Source organism: Aethina tumida, chromosome 3 (genome assembly GCF_024364675.1).
Source record: "Aethina tumida isolate Nest 87 chromosome 3, icAetTumi1.1, whole genome shotgun sequence".
NCBI lineage: Eukaryota > Metazoa > Arthropoda > Insecta > Coleoptera > Nitidulidae > Aethina > Aethina tumida.
The window spans coordinates 34138687-34155681 of NC_065437.1; the positions used below are offsets into that span (position 1 = coordinate 34138687).

The 16995-nt window shown below is 29.4% G+C and overlaps 2 protein-coding genes and 1 long non-coding RNA gene across 9 annotated transcripts in view; 2 read left to right on the top strand and 1 right to left on the bottom strand.

Annotated features, from left to right (window-relative positions):
* LOC109600375 (neurogenic protein mastermind) overlaps positions 1–3411 on the top strand; it is a 66803-nt gene extending 63392 nt beyond the window's left edge. For 2 of the 3 annotated variants that reach the window (XM_049964352.1, XM_049964354.1), the window contains exons 7-10: positions 30–341; positions 408–605; positions 658–929; positions 987–3411. In XM_049964352.1, coding sequence (XP_049820309.1) covers positions 30–341; positions 408–605; positions 658–929; positions 987–1259 — 1055 coding nt within the window. In that variant the 3' untranslated portion in view covers positions 1260–3411. The remainder of the gene's footprint in view (positions 1–29; positions 342–407; positions 606–657; positions 930–986) is intronic. The other variant, XM_049964353.1, reaches the window with a different exon arrangement.
* A 2905-nt stretch (positions 3412–6316) lies between these two features.
* LOC109600387 (hepatoma-derived growth factor-related protein 2) lies at positions 6317–16202 on the top strand. 5 transcript variants are annotated; one of them, XM_049964232.1, is made up of 7 exons: positions 6317–6456; positions 9709–9788; positions 13971–14171; positions 14303–14471; positions 14646–14708; positions 14876–15354; positions 15413–16202. In XM_049964232.1, exons 3-7 carry the CDS (start codon positions 14055–14057, stop codon positions 15887–15889), a joined length of 1305 nt encoding a protein of 434 aa, XP_049820189.1. In that variant the 5' UTR covers positions 6317–6456; positions 9709–9788; positions 13971–14054; the 3' UTR covers positions 15890–16202. The 5 variants fall into 5 exon arrangements, with proteins under 5 accessions (XP_049820189.1, XP_019872092.1, XP_019872090.1 ...); XM_020016533.2 differs by lacking the exon at positions 6317–6456 and adding an exon at positions 9163–9347; XM_020016531.2 differs by lacking the exons at positions 6317–6456; positions 9709–9788 and having other exon boundaries at positions 13148–14171.
* Positions 8454–9080, bottom strand: LOC126264819 (uncharacterized). The gene is made up of 2 exons (XR_007547443.1): positions 8926–9080; positions 8454–8862 (listed from the first exon to the last, which is right to left on the bottom strand). It is a non-coding gene; the product is annotated as an uncharacterized LOC126264819 (long non-coding RNA).
* Positions 16203–16995: the final 793 nt, after the last annotated feature.

The window sequence follows — 16995 nt, forward strand, 5'->3', positions numbered from 1 at the left end:
AAAATTAATAAAATTATGTTTTTGTTTAGGAGTGCCGAATACTCTGGGACCAAACGGACCAATGGGCGCCAACGGCAACGTGGGTCCTAACGGACCGATGGGTCCAGGCCAACCTGGTCCCGGTCAGAGGTTGCTGAACGCCCAGACCATGGAGCAACAGAAGCTTTTGCATCAGCAACAGATGTTGAGAGCCCAACATCAGGCCGCCATGCAGCAAATGGTGCGGCCGCCCCCACCTGAATACAAGGCTAGCGCAGGCATGATGCAGGGTGTACCGCCACGATATGCCGCAGCGCCGCCCAACATGCGGAGGATGCCCCACCAGCCTATGCCTCCATCAGGTAAGCTTTTACTTTTTCTTAATAAACTTAGATAATGATAATAATGAATTTAATTTCTTTTTATAGGTCCAATGATCAGGTCGAATATGTATATGATGCAGCAGCAACAACAGCAACAAATTACTAGGACAATGTATCCCAGGCAACAAGCTCCTATGGGAAGCATAGAGACCATGCAGCATGGATCAACGGAATGGCGACACATGATGATGAGCCAACAGCAAAGCTCCAATTTTAACAATATGAGGCCAAACTTCCAGCAAAGTAAGAACTCACTTACAAAAACTCGGAATCAATTTCAAACATTTCTATTCAGCAGGTTTCAACATGAACTCAGGAAATATGCAGATGAATCCAATGCAGCAACATCAGCAACAGATGAGATCTCAAGGAATGATGGCAGGCAACATGGGTAGCAGTCAGCAGAGCATAGGTCAAGGACAGATGATAGCACAAGGGGGCGGTCCAATGTCGCAGATGAACAATATGAGCCAGGCAATGCTCAACCATTTGCAGCAGCAGCAACAGCAACAAAACATGTTGCAACAACAACAACAACAACAGCAGCAGCAACAACAAAATTCTCAAGTGAGTCATTAACATTCATGATGAATTGATTCGTTTTAACTCAATATTTGTTTTTAGATGTCAATTTCAAGCATCCACATGCAACAGTCTCAGTCCATCACAGTCAACAACCAGACCATGCAACAGCAACAGCCTAACATGAACAATCAACTGACCAACACCAGCTCAAATGGCAACAATCAGAGTAACGCTTTGAGCAACTTTAATCCCCAGGCGGACTTCAACTTTGAATTCCTAGACAATCTTCCCACGACGGATTCCGCCGCGTTCACTGATCAGGAGTTGCTCAGCTCGTTTGACACTGATCCAGGCTTTAATTTTGATATTTAAAGAAATTTTATATAATTTTTGTTTATAGTTTATATATATTTTTGTATATATTTATATTTAACTGTGGTTTATGTTGGATTTATTTAGTTATGTTTTACATAAGCATTTTTATGAACGGTTGTTCCAGTCAAGAAATTGCCCAAGTTAATTTCGTAGTTTTGATGAGTAATGTCACAAAAGAGTACAAATTCGCAATACTTTATTAATGGAACACCGTCCCTTCAATTCATCACATAAAACATTTTTACAATGCCAAGCATTTTTTGTACATTTTAACTACTAGTTTCACTTTTTAATCAACCAGTTTTTTTAACTTTGTTTTCTAGTTTTATACTATGTTGCTCAAGATTTACAAAATTGACTATCCATGTGGCCTAATTTTCATAAAATTTTTATTTTTGTTTTAGTTTTAATTGGAATCTATTTCTGTTTATCAAGGCATATTCTTTTATTGTTATGTTGTGTCTGTTTAAGCAGATTTGGATCTGACAATGTTTTCATGAAAATTACCAAGCATTGAAAGATGATTTATTATTACAACTGAGTGCAATTATTGTAAATAGACAAAATTTAACTTCTGTTATGTATATTTAAACTCTGTATGTAGTAAAATTTATATAATAACACACATTGATTAACCAAATGATATTGCTGCAAATCTGGTTAGGTAAAAAACAAAGTGTGTAATATGTAAATTATCTTCAAACAAGTAAAACTTTATATAAGATTTCTGACGTTGCTAAACGGAGTATTTATATGCAATTGTTCACAATTATTAGAGTTGTCACAAAAACAAACAAAATTACAATTACTGCAACGCCGTCTCAATTATAAAGTTAAACATGTTTTGCAATTATTGTAATTTTGTTTAAATATGCTGTAAATAACAGAAGTGTGCCTGCCGCATAAAAATTGAAATTACACCAATCCAACGATTAATGTATGATTTTATCTCATGATTTTGTGATATAATAATTTTTGTGTATGTAATTATGTGCTTAAAATAATATGGGACGATAATCGTAGATCTGTGATGGGTGACGTTTGTAATTTTTGACATATACAGTAGCTCATAACATTAATATAGTTATTATATTAACAGAAATCAAAATAATTGAATCTTGAAAATCATATCAAAATATTACAATTTTTATAACAATAGAATCTCATAAGAATAATCAGAATTTTTTCTTAAAGTATTTCCTGACGGCTAAAAAGTGATATTTTTATATATTTATTACATTTTGTACGTGTACATTTATACAAGCAACATTTAGAAAGTAGGTATCCAAAAATTATGAAAAATTTTCTTCAAGTTTAACACATCTAATTGGAAATACTTTTTCAAAGAAACATATATTTAGTATACCGGTAGTATATTGTTGGATAATTATGGTGAAACACAGTTCATGTGTGATTTTATTTTTCCAAAGAAACATTCTGTGTTGTTCAAAAATATACTCCCTAATAAATGATGAGTATTACCAATTTTATAAGTTTAATGATGCTGCATAGATAATTAACTTTTCAAAAATCCGCTTTATATAATTAATCGCTCCATTTCTTACTATTAATAAAAACTAAATAAGTGTCAGTATGAAAACAATTAGTCAACTTAGTTTGTATATATTAAATGTTTCTACATATAAGAATCAAAGTTATAAAGTTATTTAAAATTTATGCTAGTAGTAGTCAATATTTAGCGAATTTTTCAACAGATTGTAATAATCAATTAGGATTTGTTAGACAATGTGGAATGTTGACATGGCTTAAGTATGAAAATTGCGTTGGTCATAAAATGAGAAAGATCTCAGTAGGTATAATTGCGACAGCTATTATATATTAAATCAATTAATATTTCTTCCATTTGTACATTCCATGATCCTTTTGGTATTGTAATAATACATTTTCCATTAAAAAGAACAGTATTTGTTACACAGACAACACTGTTTCAGTATTTAGTATAACTAGTTGAGTAACAGACCACAGTTTCATTTTTTATTTAATTTATGTGTGTACTTAGACGAAATAAATTGTTAAATATTCTAATTTTTACAAACATACAAGAGTTTATATTTAAAGTATATATTCCATGTTTTGTAGAGTTATCATAAAATCAGGTGATTAAATATAATAAATATCTATGATAGAAGAGGTGTTTTATTTTTAGCCTATATTATAATTAAAACGTAGTTAATTTTTTCAATTATGTGTCCAAGGTTAGTTTAAACAATTTTATATTGCATTGTTCATTTTTCATCCTGAGTTTTAAGTATAATGTATGGCAAACTTTTTGTGACTTACATAAATTGTTATGATATTAGAATCATATTGAAAATTCTTACCTCACAATAGTAGTAAACCTACAATAAAATAGTACAATAATAGATTTACATGTTCACCAAGTTGTTTTATTAAAATTTCACTAAAAATCTCCACGATCTATTTGCCAATGATTTTAGAGTGTCATTGAAACAAATTAATACCTTTTTTTAAATTTAAACTAATAATCATGTCAATTATTCTATTCTTTTTACAACTTTAAACTGAAATTACTATTTTTTTAAAACTAAGGACGTAAAATTACTAATACTTCAGTGTATTATGATAATTGATTTTTTAGTTAATTTAAAAATTAATTAATTAACCGTGTGTCTTTTGAAGTGAATAATTTGAATTATTTAAATAAACGGAATAGGAACAGAACTTTAGATAGTAAGAAAATTAGTATCATTAAATTCCTCCTCTTACTCTACAAACAGCTTTCACCCTCCTTGGCATACTCAAAATTAGTGAACGAATACATTCTTGATCCATAGTTCCTCCACATTTTGAGGCTGGTGGCTTGGAGTGTATAATTGTTTTTGAATACTGGGACCGTGCATGTGTTCAAATTGAATTGCAGTATCATTATGATTATGATACAACGTCATAGTTATACCTCGCAAGGTGGGGTCGGGTATTATCGTTTATAAAAACAAAATATGGTCCAAATTTTGAGACAAATGGAATAATAATTGGTTGAACAATCATGTTGTGATATCGTAGAAGATTCATAGTTTCTCAATTTAACATGATCAACCCCGCACGTGTAAATATAAAATTATAGCATATATAGTATAAATAGTATAAATTTCACTCCTTACTGTTACTGAATCACTTCCAGAAGCAACGGTTGAAGTCCTAGTATATATACTATTATAGGTGAATCTGTGAACATCTGTGAACAACAGTTACACCATTCTTCTTACTCCATAGGTGATGATCGTTGGTCCATACCCTGCGGATAACCCGATGCCCCTTTTTTAATAAAAAGTATCGAAAAAGTATCCTAGGTGTAAAATAAGCTCCATGCAAACATCTTCTGAGGATAGATAGACTTTCAGTGGGTCCAACGTCTGCACGAAGCATGAATGTAATGTGCAATTTCGTCTGGTAGAAATATGTTAATAGGAGAAAGGTCGTGTTGTATATTGGCATTATCAACTACACTTCCAAACGCGACTTAGTACACTTTGTAAGACTTTGAGCTATTTGTTGTTGTCTCAGTTTGTAGTATTCCAAAAATTGGAATTATAGAGGAAAAATCTTTAGAAAGTCTTCATTAACACATTTTAGGGTACCAAACAACACACAAATTAAGAATGAACCGAATAAAATGTATTCAAATCCACAATCCAGGATATAAAATAAACTTAAAATACCTGATCTGATCGAAATGAAACGTACTAAAAATATTTTTAAATTTATTTAATCTAGAAAATTCAAATTATCCAGTTTGTAATAAGAGGAGTATATATTGTACATATAAATTTCTTATTTTTATATTTATGATCAAATAGAAAACTGTTAGTTTAAATATGTTCTCGCCTGCATAACTAACAATAAATTTCAACGAACTGATTCATTTTAGGATTCCCGTTATCACTTGACTAGAATCAGAAATTAGCACCTGATATACCGGTTCAAACTAAATTATAGGCATGGAAATTCAAACAAGCGCGGCTTCAGAATATTCCAGAACCATAATATTATATTTGTTCACTGACTATCCGAAATCTAACCAGTGGCGTAAATGATGTGAATTTAAATAAATAATTTCTCCGGCTTTCTAAATAGAAGCTAATTTCATTAAAATAATGTGTGTCATTCTATTTAATTCAGAAAACTTTAATTTTATAAAATAACAATATAGTAACGTGGCAAATTGTGTTTCATAGTTTAATTAAGTAATTTGCGTTTTATAAAGATTTGATGGAACAATGATATAATAATAGAGTAATAACAATTTTAGATTTTGATATAAATCATCAATAATGAATAATAGTTAGATTAGATTTCTATTTCTGCTATTATTAAATATATAACAAAAAAATGTGATTTCCAATGATTGGTGTTTTTGGGTAAAACCCCTATAATTATTAAAACTAAAAATATTTTCCAGAGTAGTGTAATTACATATTTTATGGGATTCAGCTCATTTAAATCACAAGTAAATGTCAATAGTTTAGTCAAAATCAAGTATTCAGATTTAAAATTAGCTTCAGGGAATCTGTTAAAACGACATATCCAATCATGAATTATCATGAAATATAATATGACTTATTTTGTTAAATATTTAACATTTTCGTTATAATCTTTAATAATTTAGTTTCAGTTACCAATATGAACAAATGAGTACAACTTTATAAAACTTGTACAATATGTACAATACAATATACAAATTGATGGCAATAAAATAAAAGGCGATGCCACCGAACTCTGCCACTGTCCTATCAGATGAGTTCTACACAATAAAGCTTGCATCATCCTGTGCTTGCGTTAAAAGCGTCTCGTCAAAGTCTACGCGTATTCACTTCCATACGTGGCCCAAAGCTATTGAATGCATTCTTGGGTTCAGTTACCACTTCCACCAAACACTGTACCGTACCTCGTGCTTCTTTCCCTGACAGTCGATTATCACCTGAGATCGCAGTCTCATCTAAATTTGTACCTGGAAATAGATAATTTTTGCCAGTTTATTAATTGTAATTGTCGGAGTGATTGCATTTAAATTGGCTGCAGTAAATATTATGTGCCGCGTTAAACCAGTGCGTGAACATTCAATTTCTAATAATTCGGTTCGTTCAGTTTTCATTTGCGTTTTGAAAAGAAAGTGCAATTTTACGTTAAACAGAATGACAACCATGGGTCCAAGGTTAGTATTAATCTGATTTTTTATCCGTAAGTAAACAAAGGTAAAATTGCAATTTTAAGCAAATCAGTAATAACCAGATTTTAATTTTTAATTTATTTATTTGATATCATTATATGAAATAAAAAAGGTTCAATGTATTTTGAATGTTATTAAACAGTTGAGGATAATCATTTTTAATCCGTAGATGTTATTTTAAGAATTTTTTTCTTTTTATATATTTAAAAAACGAAAAATTTATGGACTTTTGTAAGATACGTTTTAGACGTTTTTATTATACGTGTAATGTATACCAATCGAAAACCGTTTGATCCTACTGATTTTTGAGAGAGTCATCATGCGCGACAGAGACAGTATATGTTTATGTATTTATATATGAATTTTCAAAATATTGTAATAATATTTTTTTATCAATCTTATAATTAGTTTATCTTTTTAAAACAATGTATGTTATGAAAAAACACATTTCATTTATTTCATTCATATTCTAATAATATATTATTGATTTTATCATAATTCTACTAAAATTAACAAATATTAGTCTGTCATTGTTTTAGTTAATAAGAAACAAATTTAAATTTAAAATCCAAACTTAATACTATTTTATGTTCGGATTTTAAATTATTAAGTTAAAATAAATTCAAATTATTTTATTATTTGTGATTTAGTTTATTTAAAGACATATTTAATATCAATATTTTATAATATTAATATATAATAATTTTTAATATATTCTAATAATAATAATAATAATAATAATAATAATAATAATAATAATAATAATAATAATAATAATAAATATAATATTTCAAGTAAAAAGATGATTAGAAATTTGGTAACAAACTTCATTTATCGATTATTATTACATATATTTTTTAATATAAATTACTCTTAAATTCTATTAAGCTGTTAAAGAAATATATATTAAACATTTTTATATATTTTTTTATGTCAAACTACAATGAATAAGGTTACCATAAGAAAAATCATTAAATTTATACTATAAATACTATATATACTATAAATAGGACCAATTAATGAATTTTATTATAATTAGTTTATATTCTTAAAACAATGTACATTGTTACACTTGTAACATTTCTAAATCAGTATTAGAAATTTGTTTTAAAAATATATACAAATTTATGTTACTAAAAAATACATTTTATTTCATATTTCTAATAATATATTATTGATTTTATCTCAATTCTATTAAAATTAACAGACTAGTCTGTCACTATTTTAGTTAATAAAAACAAGTTTAAATTTAAAATCCAAACTTAATATTATTTTATAATTGTTTTACAAGTTAATGAGTTAAAATAAATTATATATTATATTCAGTTGTTAAAGAAATATATAGTGACAATTTATATAGATTTATTTTTTTATATCAAACTACAATGAATAAGGTTGCCATAAGTGAAATCATTAAATTTATACTATACATACTATATACCAATCGAAAACCGTTTGATCCTACTGATTTTTGAGAGAGACATCATGCGCGACAGACACAGTAAAAATCTGTAAATTTGCTTCATAGTGGGAATCTTTTACTGTCTCTGTCATCTATGATGTCCCTCTCAAAATTCTGTAGGATCAAAAACTTTCCAAACGGCATGCTGTAAATGGTCCTATTTAATGAATTTTTGAAATTTAATGAATTATAAATTTTGTAATATGTGATTATAGTTGGTCTATAGGAGATAAAATGTTCCTGCTATGACTTATTTTTTGTACAACAATATCAAATTAATCATTTTAATATACATTACCAAAAGTGTTTGTCCCTTCTGAATTTAGAGAGAGACATCATGCATGACAGAGACAGTAGAAGTCTGTCCCGTAGTGGAAACTTACTGTCTCTTCAGGATTCAGATGGATTAAACTCTTTTGGTACTGTATAAAATTTATCACAGATTATATAACACTCTTATTTGTAATCTGTGATCTTGGTTGGTCCATCTCTAAGGCGGGCTAAAAATTCATACTATGACTTAATTTTTGTACATATATTAATATGAAATTGACTACTACATACCTCAAATACAAATATTATAACATTAGTTTTTTTTTTAATTTTTGTTACTATGACATTTTTTGTACATATATTAGATATTAAGTTAATTTCTGAATTAATTAATATGTGAAACTAGCACATATTCGGGGAAACCCGAATTGTTGCCAACCCTTCTGGACTCTTCTATATTATTTTCAAAGTTATTCGAACTTCTGCACTTATGATACAGGACAATAAAAAAAATTCCTGGAATAAACAATTTCACTGTGGTAATTGTGCGTTGAAAATCGACACAATTACACCGTTACATCATCACAAATGACATTATAATTTGTTTGTATCACACCGTCGAACCATAGCCGGCGTCCGAACCAATCCGCCGGAGCCTGAAAAACACGACGAGCGTTAAAAAATCAACACCAATTTCTCCAATTCCTGGAAATGCCCACCCCGCAGGAAAAACAGCTTCGTAATGTGTGACTCATAACTCGTGACCCGCGGTCACATGATTGGCTACTCGTGACCGCATCTCCGCGAATGGCGGCACGTTTTACGTAATTTTCCTGCGGCTGGGGGAAGAAATCGTGCCGTCTCTCTCGCGTGAAAGCTTGCAGCGCGCGAGCGAGCGCAGAGCGCCCCGACGACATTCATGTAGACGATTTCGACGCAGTAACACGTGCAGTTCGGAGACGTCGCAACATACATATCGGGTTCAAAAAATTTTTGAACGTTTTTACAAGTTGTGTGCAGTTTTTCCGTTGGCCCTGCCGTAAAAGGCGTCCGTTAGTTTCGAAAATTAATTACCGAATCCAAACTAGCGGGGGAGAAACCAAACGCGTTTCTGGCGACGTACTTCAGTTATTTCCAACGAGTAAGTGTTGACTTCTTCCTTACGTTTAAGGCCTTTCGGGCTGTTTTTTTTTAATGTTATGCACTGATTGCGACATGTCACGTTGTTTCCTGCAAAATGGGCGTTTTTTCACGTATTTCACAATGTTGCACAATGTTGTGCAATCCGGGATCGATTCGAAAAATACCGTATCGTGACCTTGGGACTTGCCTCTGACGTCACTAGCCGGTTAAAACCGATGAACAATGTAAATAATACCAAATTGTTAAGTTATCTAGCGCAAAACTATACGATAATTGAGGTACCATTGGGATTATAATTGCTAATTCGCTAATCATAGTTAATATTCGAATAAACGTTATGTATTTATTTTTTTTTTCAGGTTGAGTGCCACTCAACTCAATCCTTGGTGAGACCCTAAAGGGAGTCAACATTTCTAAAACCGGTTCCGGTGAATTCAATGTAAGTCCTGAATTTTAGGTTTAAGTTTCTATTTTTAAAAAATTATTTGTTTTGCATGATTTTTTTAAGACAGATTTTTATTATGGGTAAAATTTATATATTTATTAGTTTGAGTTGGATAGTAGTTACCGTTGAAAAAAAAATACTAATTCTAATATTTATAAACTGCATTAGTTTCGTTAAGTTGATTAGATAAATAGATAAAAAAGTAATTGCTTAACGACAGTATCATTTTTCAAGTGCTTTGTTTGTCAGTTTATCTAAGTTAAAAATGTGTAATTATTCGCAGTAAACATTTTAATTTTATTTTAAAGCTTATAAAAGGTATTTCCCCACAAGTTGAACAGGTCCGTAATTCATAAATTTTATATTTAACTCCTACTGTATTTGTTGTATATATTATTAAATAATTATTAATAATAAAATGAAAATTTAATTGAATCAGAAAATTTACTGTTTTAAAATTAATTATGTTTTAATAATGCGTCTTCGACATTATCGATCATCTAAATTTTTTTTTACGTTTCCTTTGTCTAAAAATAGATAACTAATTTATATAATTGTATGTGATTCTGACATAACAATTTCAATATTCACGATAACAACAAAATGGTGTATTTTTACAAGTCATTTAACTCTACGGATAATTTGATTAGTGTTAAAAATGTGTAATTATTCATAATATACATTCAAATTTTATTTTAAAGCTTAAAAAGTATTTCCCCACAAGTTAGACATGTTCGTAATTTATACATTTTTATTTAGCTCCTACTGTGTTATTTATTAAATAATTATTAATAATAAATTGAAAATTCAATTAAACCTACAGACAGAAAATTTACTGTTTTAAAATTAATTAGGTTTTAATGATGCGTCTTCGACATTATCGATCTGTAAAACATTTTTTACGTTTCCTCTGTTTAACAATTTCAATACTCACGATAACAACAAAATGGCGTATTTTCACAAGTCACGCAACTCTACAGATAATTTGATGTAGATAATAAAACATGTTACAAAATATATTTATATTTAACTGGAACTAACCAGCTGTTTTTAAAAATTGATTGCTTTTTCTAAAGTCTAATACGTCCTTGATATTTGAATATTTTTATTTTTAAGTGACATCTTCATTAAAAAAAAAAACAATTTTTATTGTGTTTATCTTGAATTATTTTTATTTAAATGATATATTAATAGATATCCAATCAAATTTGTATGCGTAATTATGATATAATATTAGAAAATTACACAAATAATTATTATAAGTTATGTTAATTATGATTTTAAATTGGGATGTTCAGCATAATGTTAATAATAATAATAATAATGATGAAATTCAACACTTACAATTTCCTGTCGATGCTGATAATTTGTTCCTTTGAATAGGTCTATTAAATTAAAGATTATTTCAACACTTTGTAAATTTAAATTATCATATAAACATAAAATAATAATATAATTATGATAATACGAAATTGAATATCACATAAAAGATTGTTAATATTTTACAAACAAATATTTTTTTACATTTATTTTTTTTTAATTATGTTTAAATTTCATCAAATAATTTGAACGTTACGATTGATAAATATAATTTAAACGTGTAACTTGGAAATATGTTCATTCCTTTCGAATGAGTTCCTGGAAAAAACATCGATGATTTGTCTGATGCCGGTTCTGCATCGATTCAGGGAACCAACCGTTGAACAAATAATGACAGCGAATAAGCATTCGGCGCCGGTACGTCAGTGTCTTCGGCATGTCGGTACTTGTTCGCGGATCGGCATATAAAACGCGACCGCGGGCGGGATTCCCTCATTTTGAGATGACTCCTCCGCGAGTGCGTGACACGTCAAGTGACAGTGGAAGCAATGTCTCGGGACGTGAACAGGAATTCCATGTAACATATTCATAATTATTTATTGATATATAGATAATTTTTACGGTAATGGTTTAGCGATATGAAAAATGATTTGTTTACTGTTTTTATTGTTCGATCTAGATTAATGGTGCCTACTATCCGACATTTTGTTCTGTGTTTTGATGTTTTTACAGTTAAGACTTGAGTTAAAACTTTTATTAAACCTTCCTGGATATTTCTTATTTTACAGATGAATTATAGAAACAGTTACATTACTTCAGTACAGCAACAAGTGTGTGACAATATGGTTTGCTTGAAAATATTTTTATACTATTAGTACTTAAAATAGGCTGCCCAAATTTATATCTAAATTTATTTACCAAAGCTGATTACTGCAAAACTCAAGTCAATAAGCTAATTACTAAAGTGACACTGTTATGGAACTCAATTAATTTTTATAATTTATTTTTAATTTATTTTTCAGGTGTAAGTCACTGATACATTATGAAATTAATGTTAAATAAATGAAATTTATAAAGAAGCAAAAGTTCTTTCATTAAATTAATATACTAAAAAATTGAAATATGTACTATTAAATTAGAACTGAATTATTAAGCAAATAAAATAAATTTTAATGATCTTTGAGAAATTCAAATTAATAATAATCTCATTTTTTTTCAGGACACTGATGAAATTGTGTATTAATAATTAATGTGAAATAAATTAAAAATAATATTGTTGTACAAATTTAGGGTAATCTAAATTAATAATAAACTAATTTTCTTATATTTTTCCAATTATTTTGGTTGGGTATCAATAATATTTATAACATATTTTTAAAATTATAATTAAATATTAATATACCTTGTAAACATTTTCAATTCAACTTATCAACTAACTAAATTGATGAGAATCTAATAAACCAAACGATTTTTTACGAAATTACTATTAATAAATAATGTGAAATTAATAGTTACATAAAAAATATAAAAAGAAATGTTCATAGTAAAACATTATTAACAAATAAAGATATAAAATAAGATTACCAGTAATATCTAATAATTTTTTTAAATTATAATTAAAGATTAAAATTTATAAAAATTATTAAATAATTATAATTGATGTAAAATTAATTGTTTTAAAGAAATATTCCTATTTAAGCAATTTTATTAAAAATAATAATTTACTATAATAGAGCTCTGGAAAATCCAAATGAATGTGCATCATTTTTAATGATAAGATATTTTATGAAAGTGAATATTAAATTGGACAGAAATGAATTGTTACATTTGAGACAAAAATAAATATTATCATTTATGCAATTTTATTAAAAAAATTCAATTGAAATTAAATATTCAATGAATAAAAATAATAAGGTAATAATAATATTGTCGCACACACTTTGGTAAATAATAATGCAATTTTCTTGTATTTCTCCTCAATTATTTTATCACGTGGTTTATTGATTTTTAAAATTATAATTAAGAATCATCGTATCTTGTTAATATTTTCAACTAAATAATAGTTATATTGATAAGAATCTAATACTTAGACATATTTCAATTTTGTGAAATTACATATTAAAAATTGATGTGAAATAAATGAGGTACAAAATTGTTAAAAAATATTAATCTACTGTTGTTGATGTTGCACACTCACACACACATTAAATATTACCTTTGTTAATAAAACGTATTATTTCAATAATATATTGTTTGATCAAGATAAGAGTTATTACAGTTTAACCGTTGTTTGGCTTTTTGAGTCTAAATCTCTGATTAAACTTGCTCTGTTAATTGCACGGTGTATTAGGCAAAATATACAAAATGTAGAAGAAACAAGGAAGGATCATCAACTGGCTCAGGAACGAATATAAAATCCTTTATGGTTGGTTATACTGGAACTTGTCTACAGGTACCTGGCACAATTCATCATCTTCAAGAGTTTTGTTAATCGGAGATTTATTTCGAAAAACAAACCGGTATCAGCTTATTATCAAAATAACGAGTCCATTAAAAAAAAATAAACATTTATTACTCTTATCTAATAACCAACTTGCTGTATTGTATTTGTTGAACGTTGTCGTGGATACTCACGAACAAAAAGTTTCTAATTACTTTGGGCAGCCATCAAAACATTACTATTAAGTCATTTAAGTACAAGAACCTCGTTGTAGAGGTAGTTTGAGTATCCTCGTTGAAGAGGCCGCATATTTATATATTTATATTAACCGCCTCGTTGTAGAGGCCGCATTATGAAGTATGCTTTTAAAAAAAAATCTGTCATTACATATCTACAATGTTTTGTTTTTCCTTCAGTTCATATCACAATGGAAGCCGGCGCTGCTGCTCGTGCCACCTGTGCATCATGGCGAGAAATTTTCCCATACATTGCCCCAAGAAATGGATACAAAGCATCAAGATCTCGTGGACCTGGAGGCGTGCTATCTACAGTGCGTCGATCCCCACGAAGTCAACCCAATTATTGCAGGAGGGAACAAACATACCACAGAGTATCAGGTTCGTTTAGTCTAAATTATCAGGACGCAGGGTGGACTCGAAACGTTCACGGTGCTGATGATGTTTTGATTCCACCCTGCCGATTGATTCCGCCAGGTTCGCCAAGAGATTATTTATTTATTTCTTACCAGATAAACTTCAACGTTACAAACGTAGACATGAGCGAAAGTGGCGGGTTTTACGACCCTCCACAGGTGAAATTGGAGATGGAAGAGTTCAAGGACCTCAGCTCCTTTCTACCGGACTTGCAACCGTCAACTTCATCAAATACTATCGATGAGCTTAATACTCCGATATTTGGTACGTATTTTAAATGTTTAGTGCATTAAAAAATCATGAGGAATGATTATTACGTAGATTTGTTCGGTATGCTGACTAAAAGACTCATTCCTCATCTTTCACTTTTATACAAAACTGCGTCGGGGGTTGATAGTCTGGTAAAATTACTAAACAGTTTGAACAAATAACTTCTAGGTGATATGGAGGTGTCTGTTACAGTAAGGAGTTGGGTGTGTGGATCACCTGGGGAAATAAAAGGTAAAATAATGAAGACGTGATCATTGCACTTTCCAATTCCTAAATTTACTGTCACTAAGAAATCCTCCTTAAGTTATTTTGTTTCCTTTCTTAATTGAATATCTAGTAATCAATCCTCATACTCTTGCTGATTTAAAATCCAATGCTAACTTTATATTTTTTTCCAGATAAAGATGAATTCGATTTTTCAGTACAAGCAAAGCCAAGTTCTTATAGTTTCAAACATGAACCGGATCCATATGGTAATCCATTTATATACAACGGCTTGACTGATAGATCCGAAGTGCTTCAAAACGAAAGCACTTTTAGCCATATAAGCAACAACATACTTCAAAATAATGAAACATCATATGTAATACAACCAACAGAAATCAATAGTGGAAGTTCAGATTCTGGACAATCGCCACAATACCAAACAACAATGAACGATTCTCTTCAAAGTTATGTCAATGGTTCGTCTGTGATTTGCACCCCAGAAGAGAGCAATAGTTCGAATACCTCCAGCAATGGATCTCCAAATTTGTACCTGAACACCAATATCATTAATTCTCTCTCACAAATAAATAGTTTGAGCACACCTGATGTAATTGACACAGTAGTCGAAATGGACGGCAATTTCAACATACTCGACTTTGTTCCGTCAGAGGTAAGTTTATACTCCTACCGGCATTTGGCATATATTTTTACCTTTATAATATCTGCAGGAAATAACAACGGTAAATCCGGAAGACATTTTCTCGACCTACTCTCTACCTGAAAAACATCAAGTACAAGCACAGCCTGAAAAGCCCTCAAGGCGGAAAAGGAAAATCAGCGATAGTGACGAAGAATATGTACCTCCAGTTAAGAGCCGCAAATCGTACGCGGGACTGCACTCGTCCGAGTCCGACAGCGATTACGAAGAGCCAAAACCGAAGAAACGTGGCAAAGGAAGGAAAGCTTCCTCAACATCGAATGACAGCAGAGAGGAAAACGTTTCGCGGTATCGTGATCTCAGAGATAAGAACAACGAGGCTTCAAGGAGGTCCAGGTTGAAAAGGAAACAAAAGGAATTGGAAATTGAGAAAGAGTGCGACGAACTGACTGAGAAGAATATCAAACTCAAGGCTCAAGTAGAGGAGTTGGAGAAGACTGTGTCCAGTTATAGAGATAATTTGTTCAAAATCATGCTTAAGAAATAGAATTTTGTTATATTATTATTGATTTCTGTTAGTTAATGGCCAAGTTTCTGTACATTACTTATTATTAATTTTAAGGACATATTATATATTAAATATATAATATTATATTTTATACTTCGGCCATTTGTATGTTTTATTATGTTTTTAATATCGTTTATGCTGGGAAATGTAAGGTTTTATAAAGTTTAAAAACTTGTTTATAATAGCTTGAATAGGGATAATTTAACAGCTATTTGTTTAGTAACTCCCAGCCTAATTTTTAATGATTAATATTCAATGAAATTGAAATAAAATTGTTCTTTTTATAACGAAACATTTTATTTTACATCTATTCAAATATCCCAATAATTTGTATAAATGATTTCGCAGTTTGTGAATTAAATCAAGAAAAGATTAAACTGTAGAACGATACTATTTGTGTCCTGTAATATATTTAGATATTCGGACACTAGAATTTTTATTTTTGTGTGAAAGAATATCGTTAAATATATATATACATATATATATATATATATATATATATATATATATATAAGTTCTATTTTGTGTTGTTTTGTTTACAATTATTTAATTCCACCTGACAATAAAAAAAAACCTGTTTATATATTCACAAATCCTATTTTGCATTAGTATCCTAGTATTCCCGTAATTTCTTTTTCGGATTTGATTTGATATTTCTTCTGCATATTAAGTTTTTACAATATTGAAAACTAAATTTGGAATTGCATACAGTCGATTATTCTTCGAGACACTAGTATTGTATGACTCAATTTATTATTTGTCCTTTCATGATTCTTCCAATTGGTCTGTTTATAAAAGTAGTTGACATTTTCTTATTGTATTTTCAAAAGAGTGCGTTTGTTGTTTCATATTTGTTAATAAAATTGTAAACCAGTTTTCGGGGGCATTTTAAGCTTACCACGTCAGCAATAATTAAACCTTTTGATATTATTTCTCTTTTCTCTAGAAAGAAATATTTATATTTTCTTAATGAAAGTGAATTATTCAATAAAGCAATTTAAATTCTACTAAGAATATACTGTTACTTTTAAAAGCATTCTTAAATAGTATCACAAAACGTAAATTTGGATTTACATTTGAATGTA